This window comes from Astatotilapia calliptera, chromosome 4 (assembly GCF_964374335.1).
Source record: "Astatotilapia calliptera chromosome 4, fAstCal68.1, whole genome shotgun sequence".
Taxonomy (NCBI): Eukaryota; Metazoa; Chordata; class Actinopteri; order Cichliformes; family Cichlidae; genus Astatotilapia; species Astatotilapia calliptera.
Genome location: NC_137425.1, coordinates 24,179,055 through 24,204,437, shown reverse-complemented (window position 1 = coordinate 24,204,437; position 25,383 = coordinate 24,179,055). Strand labels below are relative to the sequence as shown.

The window sequence follows — 25,383 nt, the reverse complement described above, 5'->3', positions numbered from 1 at the left end:
GTCTAGGTACCCTTGCCCCTGGAGGGGGGAACTGCACCCAGACCCAGGTGGTGTTACCCTTTTCCCTGCGGTGGGGAGAGGCAGACCGCCCCGACTCCGCAGCAGCAGGGAGGCCCCACACCCCAGTCGGACGGCCAACTCCTCCTAGCCCCCCCACTCCAGCAGGCCGCAGAGAACGGGGGTGAGAGAAGACTCCAAACCTCCCTCCACCCGCTCATTGTAGTGTTGATGCATGTGTGTTCTAAGGTGCAATTAAAACCCAGGAGGGCTTGGAGCTACCTGCCAGAGAGCAGCAGGTAAGCGCATAGTCCCTCCTGCTAGCCCTCAATGTCTACGTGTATTTAAAATTGAGAGGTGGGCAACGATGCCAGGGGTGAGGTGTACACCCTGATGGTAACTTGGACTCCGTGTATCGTGCCCACCCCCAAGATCCTATATGTATGTGTAATGAGGGTGTGAGTAATGTGAATGTCTAAGTTGTGGGATAAAATTGAGGCAGAGGCAGCCAGAAGGGGACAGAGGGGGGGGGGGGGGGGGTAGCCTCCTCTGCACCCTGGTGACATACCCCTACTCCAAGGCCCTGCATGTGTGGGTGGTTGTGGTGGAGCGGGAAGAGGGAGGCAGCTGGAGATGGGGAGGGAAGGAAGGGAGGGGCAGGTGACCCCTCCCTGGGGCCAGCTCCCCCGCTGACTATCTCTTTTTCTTCATTGCCAGCCTTTTTGATCATCTGGTTCACTGGTCCAATGAGCTCCTCTCTTTGTTTGAATAAAGCATCTTAGAAAGACTTTACTATATCATTGTACTGCTTTTTAAATGATTCCAGCTCCCGTGTTTTATCTAGTAAAGCTGCATCTAGATCCTTGCATCTGATACGTAGACAGTTCAGCTCTTTCTTAAGATTCTCCTTCGTTATTCCAACAAAGGGGATGCCTTCCACTCCGTCTACGTATTTCTTTTTCAAGTTGAGGAACATATCCCTAAATTCCACCTTTTCTTTTCCTCTGAAGTTCCAGGAATAAAGCTGAAAAGTGAAATAAACTAGAGTGACAAACGTTCTGGTCCACCTACACATTATTCCTACAGGGACTGCTTATGACACAGAAACCCACCTCAACCTAACTGGCCTATGATAACTTCATAAATATTACCTTTTAGTTATTTATAAGTTAATTTATTAACTTGTTTAATAGTAATAGTAAAGGAGGGGCAAGATGTCAAGGCAGGTTGGCACACCTCTTCAGTGAAGCAGGTGAAATCCCCCTATTCCCCTAATGGAGTCAACAAAATATCCACAAAAAAACTTAAAAACTATTTATGCATCATTGTCTCTTTTAAGAAAACAAAGAGAAGCTGATTTTTACAAGTCTTACAGTATAAAAACTGCATTTAAAAAACTGTGGCTGTATGGTATGCTGATCACAGCATGCACTAAGAAAAGCTACTGGAGCTCACATTAGAAATGATTGTGTTGTGGTTCTTTTACCTATGCTGAGATCCTATAGACTATAAGATCCCTCACCTACTGAATTTCACTTTAAACCCAGACTGTACTCATTTTACTTTCACCCTCTACAATCTAGGCACCAGAAAATTTTTTTTTTTTTTTTTTGTAAAATCCTTTTTCACTATGTAACGTATTCAATTGAAGCACATCCATTAGAATTAAATGTGAATATTTTTATCATCATGTACTAATAGTATTTTATTCTTATATTAAAATAACATACGAAGGTTCAGTTACCTTTGTACAAATATGATTAGTTGACTTGTGCTTTAAGGAGATTATTTTTGCTTTCATACTTTGAGTACAGTTCAGAGCCTGTATTCTTTTACTTTTACAGTATGGAACGCTATCAAACATGGTTTAGTTATATATTTCAGTTCAGTTCATTTTTATTTATAAAGTGAATTGTCACAACAACAGTTGCCTCAAGGCACGTTCAATTCTATTTCTATTAATAATAAGTATACTGTCTGTTTGAACTTATTTCAGTAAATATTCCTATAAAGAAGTGAGCTGTGGTTCAAGACTTTTGCAAAACACTATTTTTTATACAGTAAATTAATACAATTTATATGTTTTACATTTACCATATTGTTATTTTTATTTTATTTTTTAACTAAAATAATGTTCTTGGTCAATTACAGTCAAAATCATTAAAAAAAAAAGGAGTGACAAGAGTGAATATTGAATTCTTTGTTCACTTGGTCAGCACAAGGGAAGAAATGCAAAGTCCATCCTGGAATGGACTTTGCATTTCCTGGACTTTGCATACAGGAATGCAAAGTCCATTCCTGTATGCAAAGTTCCAGGGATAAAACTGAAAAGTGAAATATATAGGGACAAACGTTCTGGTCCACCTAAACATTATTCCCACGGGAACTGCTTATGACATAGAAACCCACCTCAACAGTTTTCACGAAGATGTTAATAAAAGAAGAATTCTTATGATGATTAAGAGTTATTATTGATAAGCAAAATTTGGGGACTTTTACACTACGCACCTCGGCGACTCCACTCTGTCTGGCACTTTGCATACAGGAATGGACTTTGCATTCCTGTAATAATAATGGATTGGATTTATATAGCACTTTTCAAGGCACCCAAAGCGCTTTACAATACCACTATTCATTCACTCTCACATTCATACACTGGTGGAGGCAAGCTACAGTTGTAGCCACAGCTGCCCTGGGGCAGACTGACAGAAGCGAGGCTGCCATATCGCACCATCGGCCCCTCTGGCCAACACCAGTAGGCAAGTAGGGTAAAGTGTCTTGCCCAAGGACACAATGACCAGGACAGAGAGCCCCGGGATCGAACCGGCGACCTTCCGGTTACAGATGCGATTCCCAACCCCCTGAGCCACGGTCCATAATAATGTCCATCAGTTTCTTTAATGTCCTTTTCTCTGCCACTGACACCAGAGTGTCCAGCTTCATGCCGACCACAGAGCTAGCCTTCCTGATTAGTTTCTCCAGCCTGGATGAGTCCTTCTTTGCTGTGCTGCTCCCCCAGCACACCACAGCATAGAAAAGTACTCCAGCAACCACTGGCTGGTAAAACATCTTCAGGAGCTTCCTGCAGATGTTAAAAGACCTCAGCCTCCTGAGGAAGTACAGTCGGCTTTGGCCTTTTTTATAGAGGTGCTGCGTGTTGCATGACCAGTCCAGTTTATTTTCCACCCACAGCCCGAGGTACTTGTATGTGTTGACCACCTTCACCTCCTCTCCCTCTATCTGAACTGGCAGTGGACCTGGTCTGGACCTCCCGAAGTCCACAACCATGTCACAGTTCGGCTGTGTGGCAGGCAGGAGAGGACCCAAACGCAAACTCACAGAGACAAAAGGTAAACTCAAAAAACACAGCTTTATTGCTGGCGTGAAGTGGGACACGAAAAAACAATACAAAATAAACTAAACTGGGAAAACTAAAGCACAAAGAACCACAGGGAAAAAAAAATCACACAGCTATGATGGAGGACGCAACACTGACAAAGAGAAACATGGGGCTTAAATACACTGAGGGATAACGAGGGGGAATGAGCCACAGGAGGAGAGCACAGCTGAGAGTAATTGAGCAGGACGAGGCAAGGGAAGCAAAACTAGAAACATTAACATAGAACAGACTGTGAAAGTAAAAAAGGAAACACACTGACGGAACTCAAGACATGTGGACTTAACAGACTGGGGGAGACAGAACATAGGGATCTGAAACATGGAACAGAAAGGCACAGTAGATCAACATGAACATAACAACGCCACAGGGGAAGAGTAAAACTGAACACGATGAACACAGAAACACCAGACCTCTTCACAATAAAACAGGAAACATAATGAGACGTAGACATGACAACCCAAACTTCACAATGTAAGACACAGACATGAAACACATGAAAAGCAGGGGAGATTTACCATAGTTGGAAACACGAGGGGGAAATAATAAGAACTAGAAACACTTAAGCATGATAACAAATGAACTTAGGAACCTGAAGGGCTTACATAAACTAAAACATCAAAATGAACTAAAACTCAAAACACTGGGTCATAAGACCCAGGATCGTGACAAACCAGTTCCTTGGTCTTTGAGGTGTTGAGTTGCAGGTGGTTTGTGTGACTCCATGTGACAAAGTTCCTCACCAGACTTCTGTACTCCTCTTCCTGGTCATCCCAGATACACCCCATGATGGTCGTGCCATCTGCAAACTTCTGAATATGGCATAATTCAGGGTGATAGCAGAAGTCAGAGGTGTACAGGGTGAAGAGAAGAGGGGACAGCACAGTTCCCTGTGGTGCTCCTGTGCTGCTGACCACAGTGTCAGACGTGGCCTGACGTACTGCGGTCTGTCTGTGAGGTAGTCAGAGATCCAAACAACCTAAACAATCCTGTTTAGTTTCTCCTGGAGCAGACAGGGCTGGGTTGTATTGAAGGCGCTGGAAAAGTCAAGAAACAGGATCCTGACCGTGCCTTTTCCCCTGTCCAGGTGTGAGTGGGCTCTATGTAGGAGGTACAGGATGGCATCCTCCACTCTGACATCCACCTTGTAGGTGAACTGTAGTGGGTCCTGGGCATGTTGTCGGAGGAGGCTGAGGAAGAGCCGCTGTAGAGTCTTCATAAGATGTGACGTCAGTGCCACCGGTCAGAAGTCATTCAGCTCATTGGGCCGGTTTTTTTTGGGGACCGGGACGATGCAGGATGTCTTCCAGAGGGTGGGCACGCTCCCCAGTCGCAGGCTGAGGTTGTAGACTCGTTTTAATGGCTCCCCAAGTTCAGCAGCACACGCCTTTAGCATCCTAGGACACACCTTGTCTGGGCCTGCTGCCTTCCTGGGGCGAGAGGGCTCTGTAGTAAAGGTGAGGGTGGGGTGGCACTGTATGCATCTCTCAAATTAGCATACAGTAGGTCAGTTGTCCTGTTGCTCCATGTGGGACAATTCACAAACTGGTGAAAGTCAGCCAGAGTAGAATCTATTCCTGAAGACTACTTAAAGAAATGAGAACAAAGCTGCATAAGAGAGTTCAGACTGTGTCGAAGAATAAAGGTGGTCGTACCAAATATTGATTGACTTTCAAACTCGTTGCCATTTTAAAACTCTGTATTGTATTTCCATGTATATTTCCACAAATCCTTACATCTACTTTTTCCTAGTAGTATAAAGACTAATCTTTACTCTCTTTATTAATATAAAGAAAAAGAGGTGGGTCAATACTTTTGTGCAATACATTTTTACAGTTCTGTTATCTGATTAAATATGAGATTAATGAGATAATATCAGATGACTATATTTTCTAACTATGGACGGAAAAATTTGTGTGAAAATTATTTTTGTTAATTAAATCAGTTCGATATATCATCTGTCACACATTTGAATGATAAATAACTAACACAGTAAAAGCTCATCTACTTCTTTTTCTTAGAAAGACCTGGTACTTTTCCTGGAATAATTGGACAAATCTTATAAGACACCACAATCAAAATGATTCCGATTCCACAAAGCCATTTAGCTGCTACCCCAAGATACCAACATAACAGTAGACACAATACAGCCAGTAACAGGATGCTCTTCATGAGGTAGGACTTGCTGCACAACTCACTGTTTCTTTAGAACTTCATGGCTTTCACATATTAGCCCATACTGTTGCATCCCAGTGCACAACCAGTATGAACCTTTTTATTATGTTCTTACATTGTGTACATAGCATTTATAATAGCATTTGTTGATGAATATGATAAAAAGCGAAGATTAATATGTTGTATGTGGTGTTGGGATACAATATATGGTTTGTTTTGTTTTTATATGCCTGTTGAAATATTTTTTCTTAGCTTACTTTTTCAGAAAATAAAATTTTGTATGATTAACCAAAATGATCCAGGCATTAATGATTCTTTTACTGCAGAAATTGCTATTACGAAATTTAACCACTGATTGTATTTATGTTATACTGATATTAGTCTTCTTATTATCCATAACTTAGTTGCTTTGCGGCAACAGATTCACTACTGAGCAGAGATCCAAGAGACAACAGGCTCCAGGTGGCCAAGCTGAGACGTGAGGGCGAAAGTTAAAATTAATTTTGTAATGGAATACATTTTAAAAGTAACCTTCCCAACACTGGCTATGACTTTAGCTATCCACGGATTGCTTAAGTACATAGTGTTTATCATCAATCCAAGCAAAACAAACAAAAAGAATAATTACCTCAGTTATGTCCACAGGCAGCTGATGATTCCCAAAGCAGTAAAAATGAAACTAGTAACTCCCACTACCTTACTGAGACACCCGAAGAGCTTCCGTTTTTCTACACCCACAAGCTTATGTTCAAACAACCTCCAGGGGGGTTCTCTAGTGTCAGCCTTAGCTTCATTGAAAAGGTCTGTTTATCTCACATGCGCATTAGAAAGACAGATAAAGCCTCACAATCAATAACAGCTGCGTTCTGATTAACTTAAAATAAATTATTCTCAAAATTTATTTTGTCTCTTTTATTTCTCCATATCACATTACAGCCACTGACATTTATACATGTTATTGTGAAGTCATACTACTAAAAACCTAATAAAATTACAGTTAATTTTAAAATTGCACATGTGTACAATGTGCACAATTGCAGTACTGTGCAAAAATCTTGAGTCACGTGTCATTTTTCATATGTTTTGGTTCCAAGGAGGCAGATTTTCTTTTCTTTTTTTTTTCTCTTTTAAATCTTAGCCTAACTCTTATCAGTCCAGTCCTTCTGTAGCTGACCACACAGTACTGTGCAAAAGTTTAGAGTTGCATATCTTTTTTTTCTCTGGGATTCCTTAAAGTCTTTCGAAGTCTTTTAATTTTTTTAGATTATTAGGCCACTTATAACTGACTATGAATCATTCAAGCAAAAGAAAGAAAAAAAAAAACATCATGCCAGTGTTGGATTCCCTTCTGTCTCCTTCGGGCCACCTGTGCCTCAATTTTATTCCACAACCTAGACATCCACATTACTCACACTCTCATAACACATACATGTAGGGCCTTGGAGGTGGGCATATTATACGCCATTCAGAGGACAGTCTGTGTATTCAACCTCACCTCTGGCGCCGGTGCCCACCTCTCAATTTTAAATACATGTAAACATTGAGGTTTCTTGGGAAGGGCTGTGCTGACACCTGCTGCTCTCTGGCAGGAAGCACCATGCCCTCCCGTGTTTTAAATGCACTTTAGAACAGCATGCAGCAACACTACATATCAGCGGGCGGAGGGAGGTATGGGGTCTTCACACACCCCCATTCTCTGTTAGCCATTGGGACGGAGGGGCTGGGAGGAGGAGTTGGCCATCCTGTTGGGGTCTGGGATGCAGGGCCTTTCTGCTACTGCGGAGCCGGGGACGGTGTGCTTGTCTCCACCCCAGGGAAAAGGGTAACATCTCCTGGGTCTAGGTGTGGGCAAGGGTACCTGGACCTGGGGTATAGAGTACATTTGGGGAGTGTGATTGTGTGCACAGTGTTCATTTGTTTCTGTCTCCGCGTTGGGTGAGTGCAGAGTACTTGTATATGTGTGCATGAGGGTGGGAATGCATGTTTGTGTCTGTGTGTGCCTGTTCGTCTGTGTCTATATGTCAGGTTGGATGTCAGACTCCACTTCTCTGGGAACATCTCAGGCCCTCCAAAGTATGGAGGCCTAACTCCCCTCACCACACTCCCTGCCAGTGGCTGATGCCCTCAGACGTCGGTGCATTGGTGATTCTTGGTGTCCGGGGCTAGGCGCTCAGGTATGTACCGGCTCACTTGCAGAGGCTGCTTGGCGGTACCTGGAACCCGTGGCTTGATTGGGCCCCTTCTGGGGGGGTGGGGGGCCCTCGAACCTCGGGCCTCCGGGCCTGGGGCTCATCCACCTGGCGCAGCTGGCTGGCATGGATGCCCTTCCGCTGGGCTCTCGCACTCTGGGTGCCTCTGGATGTCTGGGGCCTGGATCTCCTCCATGCTTGCTTCATGCCCTGGGGCACGGGGCTATGGTTCCCCACACCCTCTAGCAGATCGTTACATGGAAAAAACCTTTTGAATACAAGCGCGCTCATCAACACAGGTGTACACACGGGTGTTTACTGTTCACAGACACAATTTGCACCTTTCTTGACTGCTACCTCAAAGAACATTGTGTGCTGTCGGCCTTGCATGCTGGATAATAACATTCTATATTTAGTATTTACTGTTATTTACACGTAGCTAGATTATTGCGATGGTGTTGTGTTTATTATGTTGCTCTCTTTTTCCCTTGTTTTCTCTTTTTTTCTTTTTTCTGCTCTCAACAGGTGATTTTTTTAAGTGCACTTTCTCACTGTCCCTCTTCCCCTGTTTTTCTTTCCCTCCCTCCCTCTCTTTCTTTCCTTCTCCCTTTCCTATACCCCAGTCATGTCTGTCCTGTCTGTAAAAACTGAAAATAAAATAAATAAATAATAATAACAAAGGTCAGTGGCCTGTATTTGTATAGCACTTTACTTAGTCCCTATGGACCCCAAAGCGCTTTACACTACATTCAGTCTTCCACCCATTCACACACACACTGGTGATGGCAAGCTACATTGTAGCCACAGCTGCCCTGGGGCGCACTGACAGAGGCGAGGCTGCCGGACACTGGCGCCACCGGGTCCTCTGACCACCACCAGTAAGCAACGGGTGAAGTGTTTAGGATTCCCTTAGGATTCCCTTAGGATTAAAGGGGCAATCTTTAGGATTGCCCCTTTAATGGACCAATATAGCAAGGCTGTGATGATCCACTTGGTAAAGTAAAGCCGTTGGGCATCTTTCTTGGCCTTCAGACAATAATTCTGATGGCTAAAGAACCAGACGGGACAGGCAACAAAAAAAGAAAAAAAAAAGATATTGCAACATTTGTATCGCTACATAAATAAATGAGATAAAACTCAGTACTTACTTTTAAAGTTTACTCTTCAAAAGACATGAGATTTTTTTAAGTTTACTTTTTTTCTCCCAAGGAAAAAAAAATCTTCTTGGTGTTTGTCCGTGGTTGTCAAAAAGCTAGTTGGTTCATTAATGCCACCAACTGGCATGGAGTGTGGACCTGAATGTCAATTAAGAATTAGAGCCTATAGGATAATTAAATATAGCCTGATAACTTTTTTTCTTGAGTTATTTCACGTAAATCAATTGAATCTAGTCTATATATACCTAACTATATTTAGGTTTTGAATAAAAAAAGAAAAGAAAAATGCCAAAGATAACACACACAGCACTGAAACTCTCCTTTTTTCATTTTGTATTTTCTCATTATGGTTGAACAAATTTCCATGAAAATATTTTTGTCTAATCTATTGCTTTTGTCTTACAAATTTCTAAAATCTCTTGCTCCTTATGCAAAATATAAAGAAATGAGCAGTGGTTCAAGACATTGCATGATGCTGTTTACAGGCTATGTCTTACAATGATTACTGCAGCTTGGGCAAAGTCTAAAAGAAACACAGTTTCATAACATTTGCGCAATTTACAGATAAAAAGCATCAATATTGTTTATTCACATTTTACAGAAGAAAATACCATCTATCTATTCCATCACAGAAACAAAGTAAAACACTGTAATCAACAATACTAAAGGAAACCTGAGTATAGCAAAGAAAAAGTACGGTGTATAAATGCAGCACACTTGACTTTGCAGCTTTTCTCAAAAGCAACATTCCACCCAAGAAACCTCCAGATAATGTGTGTCAGTTTGTGGACGTAAACACAGCGATCATTTAATTTATTCTCTGCAATGTCAGCTTTACAGAAGCATTAATCCTCATTTTTTAAGTTCTTTTATTTTCAAAGCATAATAGTATTCTTTTAATTTTAAAACCTTTAGTTCCATTTTTACTTTTTCCCTCTTCAGTTGATCAAGATCCAAACCAGAGCTGGCTGAGGGCCCAGGTGATGGGGCCTCTGACATGTCCGCACTGCGAGTAAAAAAACGCTTGTTTATGGAATTTTTTTTTCATATTTTTTGTCTTGAAAGAAAACATATTCTTAACAAGCAAGTTTTGCACAAGAAAATTAAGCTAATTCTAGGAAAATATGTCTAACTTTTTCTTAATAAAATATTTCAGCTCATCTTGAGCTTTATTTACCAGTTACAGGCTACACTGCAAAAACAGCTCTACTTAAAATAAGCCAGATTTTCTTAAATCTGACAAAATTGTCTTGTTTTGAGAAAAAAAATCTGCCAATGGCGTAAGTTAAAGTTGTTTGGCTAAGGTCATTAAAACTAGCAAATTAATCTAACCTTACTCAATTCTGATCGTGGTTCTGATTCTTGAAATAAGAAAAATAATCGTTCTTATTCTGGAAGAATAACATTATCTTTCTTATTTCAAGAGTATGGAAAGGCCTGTAATGGCCTGTAATAAATTAAACACAATTAAACACAATTAAACACTAAAGTAAGGAAATAATTTCTGAAAACAGCTTGTTGAAGAAAGCATAATACTCATTATAGGTAAAGATTTTTTTTTAATAAGGATGTCTTAATAAGGTTGTCAGGGTGTCTTTCCTTGAAATAAGTCACATTTTCTTAAATTAATCCTAAATTTTAGACAGTTTTGTCTAATTTAAAGGTATAAATCAGTTAGATGCATGATAGATAGAAAATGTCTTCAATCTTCAAACATCTGAAACAAGCCCTATAAACTGCAATAGCCAACAGCTCGGCTAAAGCACCAGTATGACGCACACTGATCTCTTTTTCTTTCTACATCTTGAACAAAGGAAGACACGTGATTAAGGATTCTAGCCAAGCAACTTTTACTTACCTTAATGGCAGATTTTTTTTCTCAAAACAAGACAGTTTTGTCACATTTAGGAATATTGGGCTTATTTCAAGTAGAGCTGTTTTTGCAGAAATAAATGCAGTTAAAAAAAACTTTTAATACTGTGAATAAATGATAAATCTTTGCCTAAATGATATGACAGCTACATCTTACCTCATCTCTGGTCTCATGGATTGTACTTCAGTTACACTGTGGCCAGAGAAGTGCACCTCTGTATGTTGATGGTCATCTGACACAGCCCGGGGTTCAGAAAACATATAAAAAATTTAAAAAAAGAAACACACAGGTTTTTTTTTGCTTCTCTTGCTTTTTGATTACTGTGTTTGAGGCCACCACTGGTTTCCACTGACATCAGATCCTGAATTTACAATTTCTCTTTCATTTTCAGGCCCTGCCATCTCTGGTTTGCTATCCTCATGGGGACATCCCATTGACATAAGGCTTTCCCTAGCTGCTTACTCTAACAATCAAAAATGAATGCCTAACCCTAAACCTAACCACAACCCAATTGTAACCCTGACACTAAAACCACATTTTGAGTGTGAGGCCTTCAGCCCTGTGGGGACCAGGATTTTAGTCCCCACCAGCATAGTAAATTTCAGATTTACAGATTTTCAATTTACAAATTTCCAATTTTTAAATTGGATTTTTACCTTCTCCACTACAAAAATTGATAAATTCATAGGCACAAAACAACAACAACAACAACAAAACACAAATGCAGAATTTTTAGTGTTTGAAGAACTCACTGAGTTCCTTGTTGGGTTCTTTCTTAACATTTTGCTGTTTGATTGCTGTGTTTTTTGCAACATCTCTGGAATTTCCATTGACTTCAGATCTTGTCGTGTCAGGATGATCTCTAGCTTTCTGTTTCAAAGACAACCAAGAATATATTAGTATCCTTATTTATTATTTCTTTTGAATGGTAAGCTTGCAGAGAAAAACAAAACAGGAAAATAATATGCAGTTTTATTATGAAAATCATTTTGAGCAAGATTCAGTTTAATCCAATTTTATTTATATAGCACCAAACTATGAAAACAGTCGGCTCAATGTGCTTTATATTGTACAGACCCTACAATAATACACAGAAAACACCAACAATTAGACAATCCCATATGAGCAAGTGATTTAATGACAGGAGTGTTTTAATTATCTTTATTTTGAATGGTAAGTTTTTAATAAAATACAGTCTTACCTCAGGAAGGCTATTAACGATACCCTTTACTTCTTTGATATTCACTGCAGGTTTCCCAGGTGTTGAAATTGTGCTGGTTGTTGTCTTCTCTGAAAGAAGAAAAGTGATTAAAACATGAGCATGTGCACTTTGGGATTTTTAGAATTAGATTCATGTTGATGTTCAGTCTGATTTTCAGCAGATCATCTTGTCCATGTCTCCATGTCTGTATTGAGTTGCTGTCATGTGATTGGCTGATTAGATATTTTCATTAATGAGCAGTTGGACAGGTATACCAGAAAAAATTTAAAAACATGGCTGGATAATATCTTTTGAAAAGTACAACTATTCATTACAGAACACACCTGATCTGTTTTGAATACAAAGACATTGGGAAATAATATTTATTCAAACAGCTAACAAAACTACTATAGTAGTTAGCTGTGCGCACATATAATAATAATAATAATAATAATAATAATAATAATAATAATAATAATAATAATAATAATAATAATAATAATATATTGCATTTATATTTCGCTTTTAGGGGCCCTCAAAGCGCTTTACAATTCCACTATTCAGTCACTCTCGCATTCACACACTGGTGGAGGCAGCTACAGTTGTAGCCACAGCTGCCCTGGAGCAGACTGACAGAAGCGAGGCTGCCATATCGCACTATCAGCCCCTCTAGCCATCACCAGTAGGCGGTAGGTGAAGTGTCTTGCCCAAGGACACAATGACCAAGACTGTCTGATTACAAGACGAACTGCCAACTCTTGAGCCATGAACGCCCGAAATGTACTAAAATATTTGTAAATGCTGACATAAAGTAAGAAAAGCTCTTAAAGGACAACCTTGAAACTTGTAGAAAATAGACTGAAACTGTTTTTCTTCTACTTCAACAAAAAGTACACAAAATAGAAGCTCAACACAATATTCAAGTGCTTTTAGTGTTTGAACAACTCACTCAGTTTCTCTTCAGGTTCTTTCTTAACATTCAGCTGTTTGATTGCTGTGTTTTGTGCCACATCTCTGTTATTTCCACTGACTTCAGATCTTGGCATGTCAGGATGATGTGTACTCTTCTGTTTTAAAAACAATGAAGGATATTTTAATATTTATTGTGAATAATTGGACTGTATTGGGTAAAAGCTTACATTTGGAATTTGTTTTGTATGTCAAGCTGAACCATAGTATTTGCCACATTTCTAGCTTAATGACGGTGCTTGTATAGAGTAATCTCAGATCAGTGACATATTCAAAACATCCAGCAATGTAAAGTACAGTAAAATATTAAAATAAAATAATCTGTCTTGCCTCAGGAGGGATGTTAACCATACCCTTTACTTCTTTCATCTGTAATGCATGTTTTCCAGGTGTTGGAATTGCACTTGTTACTCTGTCTGAAAAAAGAGGAAGAGTTATTTTCATACACAAACAAGGTCTTTGTTATCCAAACATACCAATAAGAAATATATTGGAAATGTCACCTTTGATACCATTGCTGCCAGTATGGTTAGAGGCAACAGCAGGCACAGTCTCTTCCTCATCATTATCACTTTCTTCATCCTCATCTTCCTCAGTGCTAGGCTCATCATCACCAACAACATCTTCATCCATGTGCTCATCTTCTTGTTCTTCATCTTGATCTTTAACACGATCTTCCTTGTGTTCTTGTACAAAAGGGATATAAATGTTTAAAATATTACCATGTACACTAAGATTTTCATAACTACACTGAACAAAAATATAAATGCAACACTTTTGTTTTTGCTCCCATTCCCCATGGGATGGACGTAGACACCTAGAATTCATTCCAGATACACAATATAACCATCCCTCCCAAACAGTGGTCACAAATCAGTCCAAATGTGTGGTAGTGGGCACATCTGCTATATTGAGATAATCCATCCCACCTCACAGGTGTGCCACATCAGGATGCTGATCTGACATCATGAGTAGTGCACAGGTGTACCTCAGACTGCCCACAACAAAAGGCCACCCTGGAATGTGCAGTTTTTTGCGCTATTGGGGGTCTGGGGACCCAGAACCGGTCAGTATCTGGTGTGACCACCATTTGCCTCATGCAGTGCAACACATCGTCGCATGGAGTCTATCAGATTGTCAATTGTGGCCTGTGGAATGTTGGTCCACTCCACTTCAATGGCTGTGCGAGGTTGTTGGATATTCGTGGGAACTGGTACATGCTGTCGTATACGCCGGTCAAGCACATCCCGAACATGCTCAATGGGTGACATGTCCGGTGAGTATGCTGGCCATGCAAGAACTGGGACATTCTCAGCTGCCATCTGCCCTGAACAATGTGAACCATGATTCATCCGTGAAGCGCACACCTCTCCAACGTGCCAGACGCCATCGAATGTGAGCATTTGCCCACACAAGTCTGTTACGGCGACGAGCTGGAGTCAGGTCAAGACCCCGATGAGGACGACGGGCATGCAGTTGAGCGTCCCTGAGACGGTTTCTGACAGTTTGTGCAGAAATTGTTTGGTTGTGCAAACCAATTGTTCCAGCAGCTGTCTGGGTGGCTGGTCTCAGACGATCTTGGAGGTGAACCTGCTGGATGTGGAGGTCCTGGGCTGGTGTGGTTACACGAGGTCTGTGGTTGTGAGGCCGGTTGGATGTGCTGCCATATTCTCTGAAACGCCTGTGGAGACGGCTTATGGTTGAGAAATGAACATTCAATGCACGGGCGACAGATCTGGTTGACATTCCTGCTGTCAGCATGCCAATTGCACGCTCCCTCATTGCTTGTGGCATCTGTGGCATTTTGTTGTGAGACAAAACTGCACATTCCAGGGTGGCCTTTTGTTGTGGGCAGTCTGAGGTACACCTGTGCACTACTCATGATGTCAGATCAGCATCCTGATGTGGCACACCTGTGAGGTGGGATGGATTATCTCAATATAGCAGATGTGCCCACTACCACACATTTGGACTGATTTGTGACCACTGTTTGGGAGGGATGGTTATATTGTGTATCTGGAATGAATTTTAGGTCTCTACGTCCATCCCATGGGGAATGGGAGCAAAAACAAAAGTGTTGCGTTTATATTTTTGTTCAGTGTAGTTCTGAGCTAATGCATACTCCTTTTTCTGAACTTCCTTGGTATATTTTTTAAAGGTTTTAAAACAACTGATTAAAAATAATACTACAATGTTTGCATGCTTTTGATTAATATTTTCCAAAGTTCTCTGGTTTTGGGTTATGATAGAAGGAACAGCAGACAATAGAAAGAGAGCAAAGAAAATAGATTGCAACCGGATTTCTACTACTTCTACAAAAAATGCACAAAATAGAATTTCAACATTCAAGTGCTTTTAGTGTTTGAACAACTCACTCAGTTCCTCTTGGGGTTCTTTCTTAACATTCAGCTGTTTGATTGCTGTGTATGTTGCCACATCTCTGGTATTTCCACTGACTTCAGATCTTGTCGTGTCAGGATGATGTCTAGTCTTCTGGTGCAAAGATAGTCAATTATATATTAGTACCCTTATTTATAATTTCTTTTGAAAGGTAAGTTTGGATGGAGTAAAAGTAGATCAGGAAAATAATATGCAGTTTTATTATGAAAATCATTTTGAGCAAAATTCAATTTAATCAATTTGTATTCATATAGCACCAAACCATAAAAACATTCACCTCAAGTTGGACAGTTTTATTTTGAAAGCAATTTTAAACAAGATCCGTTTGAAACACATGTTCAAGTGTGAGGCATTGGTTGAAAATAAATTAGAAATATCTTTAACACACAATGGAACACTGTCCGTCATGGATTGGCCGCCCCACAGCTTTGACCTCAACATTAGTGAAGCAGTGTGGGATCATCTTGTCAGAGAACAGAACAGAAGGCAGCCAACATCCAAAGAAGAGCTTTGAATGTCCTTCAAAAAGCCTGGAGAACTATTCCTGCTTCTCTCCACCCCAGGGAAAAAGGTAACACTACCTGGGTCTGGGCGCAGTTTCCCCCTCCAGGGGCAAGGGTACCTAGATCTGGGGCTTAGAGTACGCTTGGGGAGTGTGATTGTGTGTACAGTGTCTATTTATGTCTGTCTCCACGTTGGGTGAGTGCTGAGTAATTGCATATGAGAGCATGAGGGTGGGAATGGATGTTTGTATCTGTGTGTGCCTGTTTGTTTGTGTCTATATGTCAGGTTGGGTATCTGACGCCACCTCTCTAGGGACATCTCAGGCCAGTGGCAGATGCCCTCAGACATCGGTGCATTGGTGCTTCTTTGTGCCCGGGGATTGGCATCCAGGTACGCACCGGCTCACTCCTGGTGGCTGCTTGTAGGGGCCTGGAGCCTGGGGCTCACTTGGGCCCCTTCGGGGGTGGGGTGCCCTCGGCCTCTCGGCCTGGGGCTCGGTCGCTCTGGCGCAGCTGGCTGCCGGCGGAGCTCACGGGCACGTCACTGCAACCCCCCCTGGCTTCTGCGCCACGGCTGCTGAGTGACCCCTCATCTGGGGCTCTCCTCAGCTCGTTCGGGGACAGTGGCGCAGCTGCCCCTCTGTTGGTCTTCCTTGGTCTCTTGTGTTCTGGGGGCCTCTGGATGTCTGGAGTCTTGATCTCCTCCATACCTGCTTCATACCCTGGAGGACGGGGCTGTGGCTCCCCACACCCTCTAGCAGATCATTACATGAAGGAACCTGTTACATAGAAGCGCGCTAATGCTCACAGGTGTACACACGGGTGATCACACACACAAACTACACCCCTTTTGGCTCCTACCTCAAAGCACACTGTGTGCTGTCGATCCTACGTGCTGCACAATAACGTTTAATAATAATTTAGTACTAATATTTAGTATTTACTGTTATATTCACATAGATCATTGCGATGATGTTGTTTATTATATTGCACTTTTTTTTTGCTTGTTTTCTCTTTTTCCTTTCTCAACAGGTGATCCAGGTGATTGATATGTGTTTTTTGTCTGCTTATTTTGTTGGTTTTTGTTTTTTGCCCTTTATCTCTGTTCCTCTTCCCCGCTGTTTTTCTTTCCCTCTTTCTTTCTCCCCTTTTTTTTTCCCCCAGTCAAGTCTGTCCCGTGTTTAGCAAGTGAAAATAAAATAAAATAAACAATAAAAGCAAAGGTGAATCAAATAGACCAATACGGCAAGGCTGGGGACAGGCCAAAAAAAAAAGAAAAAAAAAAAAGGACAATGCTGGATTAAAAGATAAAAGTAATTTTGAATCAGCTGTATTTTCATGAGGGTGGAAACTACCAGCACTGTAACGTGCTGTAAAATATTTTGAAGAAACTTCCTCCATCTTACCTCAGGAAGGCTATTAACGATACCATAAGCTTCTTTAATCTTCGGGGCAAGTTTCCCAGGTATTGAAATTGTGCTTGTTGTTGTCTTCTCTGAAAAAAGAAAAGTAATTAAAATATGAGCATGTGCACTTTGGGATTATTAGAATTAGTTTGATGTTCAGTCTGATCTTCAGCAGATCATCTGGTCCATGTCTCCATGTCTTCAATGAGTTGCTGTCATGTGATTGGCTGATTAGATATTTTCATTAATGAGCAACTGGACAGCTGTTGTCCTACTGGGAGACTTCAATGCTCACGTGTGCAACGACAGAGAGACCTGGAGGAGCGTGACTGGGAGGAACGGCCTCCTGGATCTGAACCCGAGCAGTGTTTTGAGGTTGGACTCCTGTGCAAACCACAGTTTGGTCATAATGAACACCATGTTCAAACATAAGAGTGTCCATAAGTATGGCACCAGGATGCTCTAAGCCGCAGGTCGATGATCGATTTTGTAATCGTATCACCAGACCTAATGCCATATGTTCTGGACACTCGGACCTGGCACACCTAAACGTATAGTGAGGGTGTGCTGGGAACGTCTAGGAGAGGCCCAGGTCCGTGAGATCTTCAACGCACATCTCTGGCAGAGCTTCAACAGCATTCCAAGGGAGACTGGGGACATTGAGTCCGAATGGACCATGTTCAGCATCTCCACAGCCAAAGCCGCTGCAGTGAGTTGTGGCCGCCATGTGGTTGGTGCCTGTTGTGGTGGTAACCCCCGAACCAAACAGTGGACAACAGAGGTGAAGGGAGCCACCAGGCTGAAGAAGGAGTCCTATCGGGCTTGGTTAGCCTGTGGGACCCCGGAGGCAGCTGACAGGTACCGACAGGCCAAGCGGAATGCGGTGCAGGCAGTAGCTGAAGCAAAAACTTGGGTCTGGGAGGAGTTCGGAGAGGCCATGGAAAAAGACTTTCAGACCGCCTCGAACAGATTCTGGCAAACCGTCAGGTCACTTAGGGGGGGAAAGTGGTGCTCTACCCACACTGTGTATAGTGCAGGTGGAGCACTGCTGACTTCGACTGTGAAAATTGTCGGGCGGTGGAAGGAATACTTCGAGGACTTCCTCGAAGTTGCCAATGTCCGGGGGCGAGGTCACTGAGGAAGTCAAAAAGCTCCTTGGTGGCAGAGCCCCTAGGGTGGTCGAGGTCTGCCACGCGTTACTGAAGGCTCTGGATGTTGTAGATGACACGCCTCTACAATTTTGCATGAAGATCAGGGGCAGTACCCCTGGACTGGCAGACCGAGTTGGTTCCCATCTTTAAGAAAGGGAACTGGAAGGTGTGCTCCAACTATAGGGGGATCACAGTCCTCAGCCTACCTGGGAAGCTCTCTGCCATGGTGCTGGAAGGAGAGTTTGTCCTTTAGTCTAACCTTGGATACAGGAGGAACAATGCTATTTTTGTTCTGGTTGTGGAACACTGGATCTGCTATTTATCCTCTCAAGGATACTTGAGGGTGCATGGGAGTTTGCCCAACCAGTCTACATGTGTTTTGTGGACTTGGAGAAGGCATTCGACCATATCCCTCTGTGTAACCTGTGGGGGGTACTCCGGGAATATGGGGTGTCTGGCCCATTGCTACCCGCCATTCAATCCTGATACAACCGTTGCAAGAGGTTTGTCCGCATAGCCGGTAATAAGTTGGATGTCACTGATTCTGTTTGTAATTTTTATGGACAGAATTTCTAGGTACAGCCAAGTAGCAGAAGGCTACGAAAGAGAGTCTAAGAGTAGAGCAGCTGCTCCTTCACATCGAAAGGAGCCAGCTGAGGTGGTTCATGCGTCTGACAAAGATGCCTCCTAGACGGGTGAGGTGTTCCGGCCATGTTCCACCAGGAGGAGGCCCCGGGGCAAACCCAGGACACATTGGAGAGATTATATCTCTTGGCTGGCCTGGGAAAGCCTTGGTGTTCTCCCAGACAAGCTGGAGGAGGTGACAGGGGAGAGGAAGGTCTGGGCTTCTCTGCTTGGGCTGCTGCCCCTGTGACTCGGCCCCGGATAAGTGGAAGAAGATGGATGGATGGATGGGACAGGTGTACCAAATAAAATGGCTGTTTAGTGTCTTTTGGAAAGTAAATAATACTTATTCAAACTGCAAACAAAACTACTATAGTAGTTATCTGTGTGGACACATGTGCTAAAACATTTGTAAATGTAAAAATGTAAATCAAGTGCTTTTAGTGTTTGAATAACTCACTCAGTTTCTCTTCAGGTTCTTTCTTAACATTCAGCTGTTTGATTGCTGTGTTTTTTGCCACATCTCTGTTATTTCCAATGACTTCAGATCTTGGCATGTCAGGATGATGTGTACTCTTCTGTTTTAAAAACAATGAAGAATATTTTAGTATTTATTATGAATAATTGGACTGGATGGGGTAAAGCATACATTTGTAATTTTGTATGTCATGCTGAACCATAGTATTTGCCACATTTCTAGCTTAATGACGGTGCTGGTGTAGAGTAATCTCAGATCAGTGACATATTCAAAACTTCCAGCAATGTAAAGCACAGTGAATCATTTAAATAAAATAATCTGTCTTGCCTCAGGAGGGATGTTAACAATACCCTTTACTTCTTTCATCATAGGTGTTACACTTGCTGAAAAAAGAGGAAGAGTTATTTTCATACACAAACAAGGTCTTTGTTATCCAAACATACCAATAGGAAATATATTGGAAATGTCACCTTTGATACCACTGCTGCCAGTATGGTTAGAGGCAACAGCAGGCACAGTCTCATCCTCATCATTATCATCTTCTTCATCCTCATCTTCCTCAGTGCTAGGCTCATCGTTACTGACATCAACTGCATCTATATCCTCATCTTCCTCTTCTCCATCGTCATCTATATCTTTAACATGATCTTCCGCACTCTCTTCTTCAGAAGAAGAGATAGAAATCTGTGTAGCTTCTTTATCTTCCCATTTATCTGCCCATACATCATCTTCATCCATATCCTCATCATCCTCTTCTCCATCCTCATTTTCTGTCGTGTCCGGGGTGGCGGACGTGTGGAGTTGAAGATGGGACCCAAAATGCAGCAGCTCTGATGCAGGTGAGTATTTATTGAACAGGACTAGATACAAACAGAAGTGGCAGGTGAACATTAAACTGGAAAACCTAAACTGGGCAAAACTAACAAAACAAACCAGAACGAAGATGCAGGGAGGTATGGGGAAATACACAGAGAGACGGACGGCGAGACGCAGGAAGACCGAGGGGAACAACACAGACAAACCAGCAACTAACAGAGGCAGACACGAGGTTTAAATACACAGAAGGATAACGAGGGAATGAGACACAAAAGGAGGGCACAGCTGGGAGTAATTCGACCTGACAAGACAGGGGAAAAGTAACCTGAACACACTGAGATCAGACACGGACCTTCAAAGTAAAACAGGAAACACATACATGTAATGACATAACACACCAACTTAACACAGACTGGGGGACACAGAACATAGAAACATGAACCATGAAACAGAAGAGTACCACCCAAGGTACCCAAAACCACAGAATAATAATGAACTAAAACATAAACACGGAGTCACAGACTCCGGACCATGACATCTTCATTATGAACTTCCTTGTAATATTCTTTCAAGAAATAGAAATGTTTAAAATATAACAACGTAAACTTAGATTTTTGTAACTTTTTCTCAGTTTCAATTCAATTTTCACACAAGTGCCGTATTGCGGGATTACAACAATAGAAGAACAAAAAAAAATACAGTTATCATTACAGAATAGTTAAAGGTAAGTGGCGTGGCACAAACTTGATACGGGTAGAAGTTAAAATCTAATTTGTTTCGAAGGCTAGCTTAAACAGGTGGGTTTTTAAACGTGACTTGAAATATTGAATGGATTCCGATGGACGGACATCAATCGCCAGAATATTCCAAAGTTTAGGTGGAGCAATAGCAAAAGCACAATGCTCCCTAGTCTTCCATCTGGACATTGGTTGCACTAAGAGCCATTGATTAGAGGATCTAAGTGCTCTCTTGGGGGTATATAGGTCAAGGAGGTCGATTAAGTAGCTGGGCGCCAAGTTATTTAAAATTAAAAGTGTACAAAAGGATTTCAAAAACAATACAGTATTTGACGGGAAGCCAGTGAAGGTTGGCTTACACAGGTGTAATATGATCAGGTCTTCTGGTGCCACTTAAAAAAAGTGCTGCAGCATTTTGGACAAGTTGCAGGCGTTGGATGAGGGAAAGTTGGAGGCCGAGATAAAGAGAATTGCAACTCTTTTTTTCTCAACTTCTGTAGGGTATTTGTCAAAACTACTGAAGTTTTGAAAGAGCTTATTAAAAATATTACAATAATGTTTGCATGCTTTTGGTTCATATTCTCAAACATTCTCTGGTTTTGAGGCACAGATAGAAGAAAGAGCAGACAAACCTGTTAAGAGGTCCTGGGACTCAAGGTCTGATGATTGTCGTTTTCTTTTTTTTTGTCTATATCCTGTAGTGGTTAGGTAACCTCTCTGTGATAAGTTAATTCAACAGTTTATTTAGTGAAATCAGATTTTTGTAGATTCACAGAAATGCAAAAAAAAAAAAAAAAGTACCTTGAACCAATAGTGCAGAGGAGCTTTCTTGTAGTAAATAGATGACTTCCATTTTCTACATGAATCTTTTCCTGCAAGCTTCTCAAACTCAGGTGGACTGTAAAAGGAGCCTTCAAACTTAATACAATCCTTACCTATAGTTATAAAGAAAAACGTAATCGTTTTAATGAAAAATTATTTATTTATTTATTTATATATTTATTTATTTATTTATTTATTTATTTATATATTTCACTGTATGTACAAAAATAGAAAAGGAAAGACTGGTAAGAAAGGTAAGACTGTACTTACCTTTTCCCAACTTCTCTACATCCATCCAACCCTTTTTGTCTCCACATTTTACACGCCAGAGGTCTGTTTTTTGCAACACCAAAAAAAAAGGAAGAAGTAATTTCTCCATTAAAAAAATAATGTAAATGTATTTTCATGGTCAATTTACAATGTACTAATAATTTGCAATTGTAGAGGTTGTATAAAGAGAGATGCCAGTTGTGGGAGTATTTCCTACTTTCATTGTAATAGTTGTGATAATGCAAATATTTATAATTCAATTCAGTTTTATTTATATAGCACCAAATCACAACAACAGGTACAGACCCTGCAATAATACAGAGAAAACCCCAAAAATCAGATAACCCCTTATGAGCAAGCACTTTGGTGACAGTGGCAAAGAAAAACAAGAAGACCCGGGCAGAACCAGGCACAGAGAGGGTCAGCCATTCTGCCATATCTGCCAAAATCATGCAATCACGGAAGATAATTTTAATGTAATTATGCATGTAGGCATATATATCATATATATGCATTTAACAACTAGGAGGACAATAGAGAATAGGAAGTACCCTCAAAACTGCCATGTCTCATTATAGCCTGCAACATCAACAGCTTCAGAAAAATTCTACTGCGTACACAGAAATATATTTTAAATAAATAGATCTTCAGGGTAAAATGACCCGAAGGACTTACTCTTGTCATCTTTCTCATCCGTGACTCTCTTTCTTTTCTTCAGGCTAGTTCTTCCTTCTTCCATTTTGTAATTTTAATCTATCAACACAGATAAATAAAAAAGTTTTTTTTTTTTCAAATATATGCACCACACTATATGTGGCACTTTTTATATGAGATAAATCTTGCATTTTCTATTAGCTTTTAACATTTTAATCTAATTGTAAGTAATTCTGTTGTTCCTCTGTGGGTGACAGGAAGGAAGGAAAAGCAATGAGACTGAAAACATCTGAATACAAAGATGAAGACTCTTACCACGTACTTTTACCCATATTATCCATATAGCTTAGCCGTTTAGACTTAACTGCTATCACTATCCAAATCAACAAATCTACTGTATACACAAATGCCCCTTATATAGATATGTGTGTGTGCATGTATATGTATAAACAAAGTTACATTCTGTAATTACAGTAACACTAAGGTCTATAACATCAGAAACCACAGGAGAGCAAATAGACAGCACATCTTTGCACAAGTTCTAGCAATCATACATCCGTTATCCATGTATAAAAACACTATATATTACTTAAAAAAAAAAAAAAGAACAGAGAGGCGAAACACCAGAATAGGGACTTACCTGTGTCGCCGACTAGATAGCAGATGATGTTCCAGAACAGGAAAATGAAACTTAACTTTTCAGTTACACTGGAAAAAATAAACACGCCCAGTCGTTAAGGTGTGTACATTGACTTCCGGTAAAGACGGCAAGTTTTACAGGTAAGACGATTTAAACTGACATTTACAGTCGCTATTTATATATGGAGAGAAACCTAAAAAAGGGCAAGTGCACGTACGGTATGATTTACAAATGTGTATAATATGTATAATTTTGAGACAAACTTCACACTGCCAGCTTCGCCGAGATCCGCAAACTTGAGCTGTGTTCATGTCCTAGTGTAAAACTGGGACATTTGAGGTTCCTCCGTATACCTGCATTTTGTTTATTTATTTATTCAAATAAAGTGGTCGTCCCTTTTTCTAAATACAGCAGAAAATATAATTTACCAATTACAGACAGTACACAGTTGCCTATATAATAATCTGCTGCTGCATGCTGGACGATCTTCCGCTGGGAAAAGTCAGTCAATGCGCGGTTGCAGAACACAATGGATGCACATCACTGTGGATCATCCTCTGGAGCAAACATATGCTAACTAATCTCTTTATATTTCTGAATATAAATATAATCCAGGTAACGTGGAATAACACTGATGTTAATTGACCTTTCTCTACTTAAAGCAGGCTAACATTAATGTTAGCATAATAAATAACTAAGGACATTTGAGTGTGTAACAGGTGAGTGTCTGTAATTGGTAAATCTATGTTTTCTAGTAAAGTGGCCAAGAGCTATTCTGTTTATTTAGAAAAGAAACGTCTGGAAGTGATAGCAGTTATGTAAAATGAACTGTTGTGACCGGTCGGAATTAGCTCATGATAACTTCATAAATCTTGCCTTTTAGTTATTTAGGAGTTAATTTATTTAATAGTAATAGTAAAGGAGGGGCAAGATGTCTAGGCAGGATGGCACACCTCTTCAGTGAAGTAGGTGAAATTCTCCTATATGTAAATGGAATTAACAAAATATCCACAAAAACACTTAAAAACTATTTATATGCATCATTGCCTCTTCTAAGAAAACAAACAGAAGCTGAGTTTTACAAGTTTTATAGTAGAAAAACTATTAAAAAACTGTGGCAGTACAGTGTGCTGATTAGAAATGATTGTGTGGTTCTTTCACCTATGCTGAGCCACTACACAGACTCACCTACTGAGTTTCACTTTAAACCCTGACTGTACTCATTTTACTTTCACCCACAATCAGAACAGAAAATAGTTATTTTTTAAAATTCTTTTTCACTGCATTTAAAGCACATCCATTAGAATTAAATCCGAAAATGTTTTATTATCATGTACTAACCGTATTTTATTCTTATATTAATATAATATACCATGGTTCAGTTACCTTTGTACAAATATGATTAGTTGAATTGTGCTTTAAGGAGATTATTTTTACTTTCATACTTTGAGTACATTTCAGAGCCTGTACGTTTTCACTTTTACATTATGGAACGCTATCACATTAACACTAGAGGATGCTCGGTACTAGAGTTGGATGTCTCGAGACCGGTCTTGGTCTCTAGACCACGTGGTCTTGTTCTTGTCTTGTCTCGACGGACTTTGGTCTTGGTCTTGTCTTGGGCTAGGATCCCTCGGTCTTGTCTTGGTCTCGCTGTCTCGGTCTTGCTGTCTCAGCTCGACAAAGTGGTTGGGAGAATTGGAGTCAACAGTATCCATGACACACAACATAACGTTCGATAATGTGTCATGCACAAAAGCATCACCTCTAAGAGCCGTGCTTACAGAGTGCTTTGTAGTGAATCAGAAGAGTCGACTCCTATTGAGCGAGAGCCGGCTCCTCACTTAATTTCCTTTCGCTGCTCAGCTCTCACACAGTGGCTCAGCTATGCTACAAGCAATATATATATATATATATTTTCAGC

General features: G+C 40.8%; 1 protein-coding gene across 3 annotated transcripts; it reads right to left on the bottom strand.

The window, feature by feature from the left end:
- Window positions 1–9,233: 9,233 nt before the first annotated feature.
- On the bottom strand, window positions 9,234–23,538 carry LOC113021570 (uncharacterized). Of its 3 annotated transcripts, XR_013908875.1 has the most exons (18): window positions 23,460–23,538; window positions 22,841–22,918; window positions 22,166–22,228; window positions 21,875–22,008; window positions 21,706–21,790; window positions 19,991–20,380; window positions 19,848–19,903; window positions 19,503–19,620; window positions 17,268–17,356; window positions 15,334–15,451; window positions 13,462–13,644; window positions 13,289–13,374; window positions 12,939–13,056; window positions 11,990–12,078; window positions 11,541–11,658; window positions 10,945–11,020; window positions 10,774–10,849; window positions 9,768–9,921 (listed from the first exon to the last, which is right to left on the bottom strand). XR_013908875.1 is itself a non-coding variant. In XM_080300964.1 (17 exons), the coding sequence occupies exons 2-17, from the start codon at window positions 22,902–22,904 to the stop codon at window positions 9,768–9,770; spliced, it is 1,941 nt and encodes a 646-aa protein (XP_080157090.1). In that variant the 5' UTR covers window positions 22,905–22,918; window positions 23,460–23,538; the 3' UTR covers window positions 9,234–9,767. The 3 variants fall into 3 exon arrangements, 2 of the variants coding, with proteins under 2 accessions (XP_080157090.1, XP_080157091.1); XM_080300964.1 differs by lacking the exon at window positions 10,774–10,849 and having other exon boundaries at window positions 9,234–9,921; XM_080300965.1 differs by lacking the exon at window positions 10,774–10,849 and having other exon boundaries at window positions 9,234–9,921; window positions 15,334–15,448.
- Window positions 23,539–25,383: the final 1,845 nt, after the last annotated feature.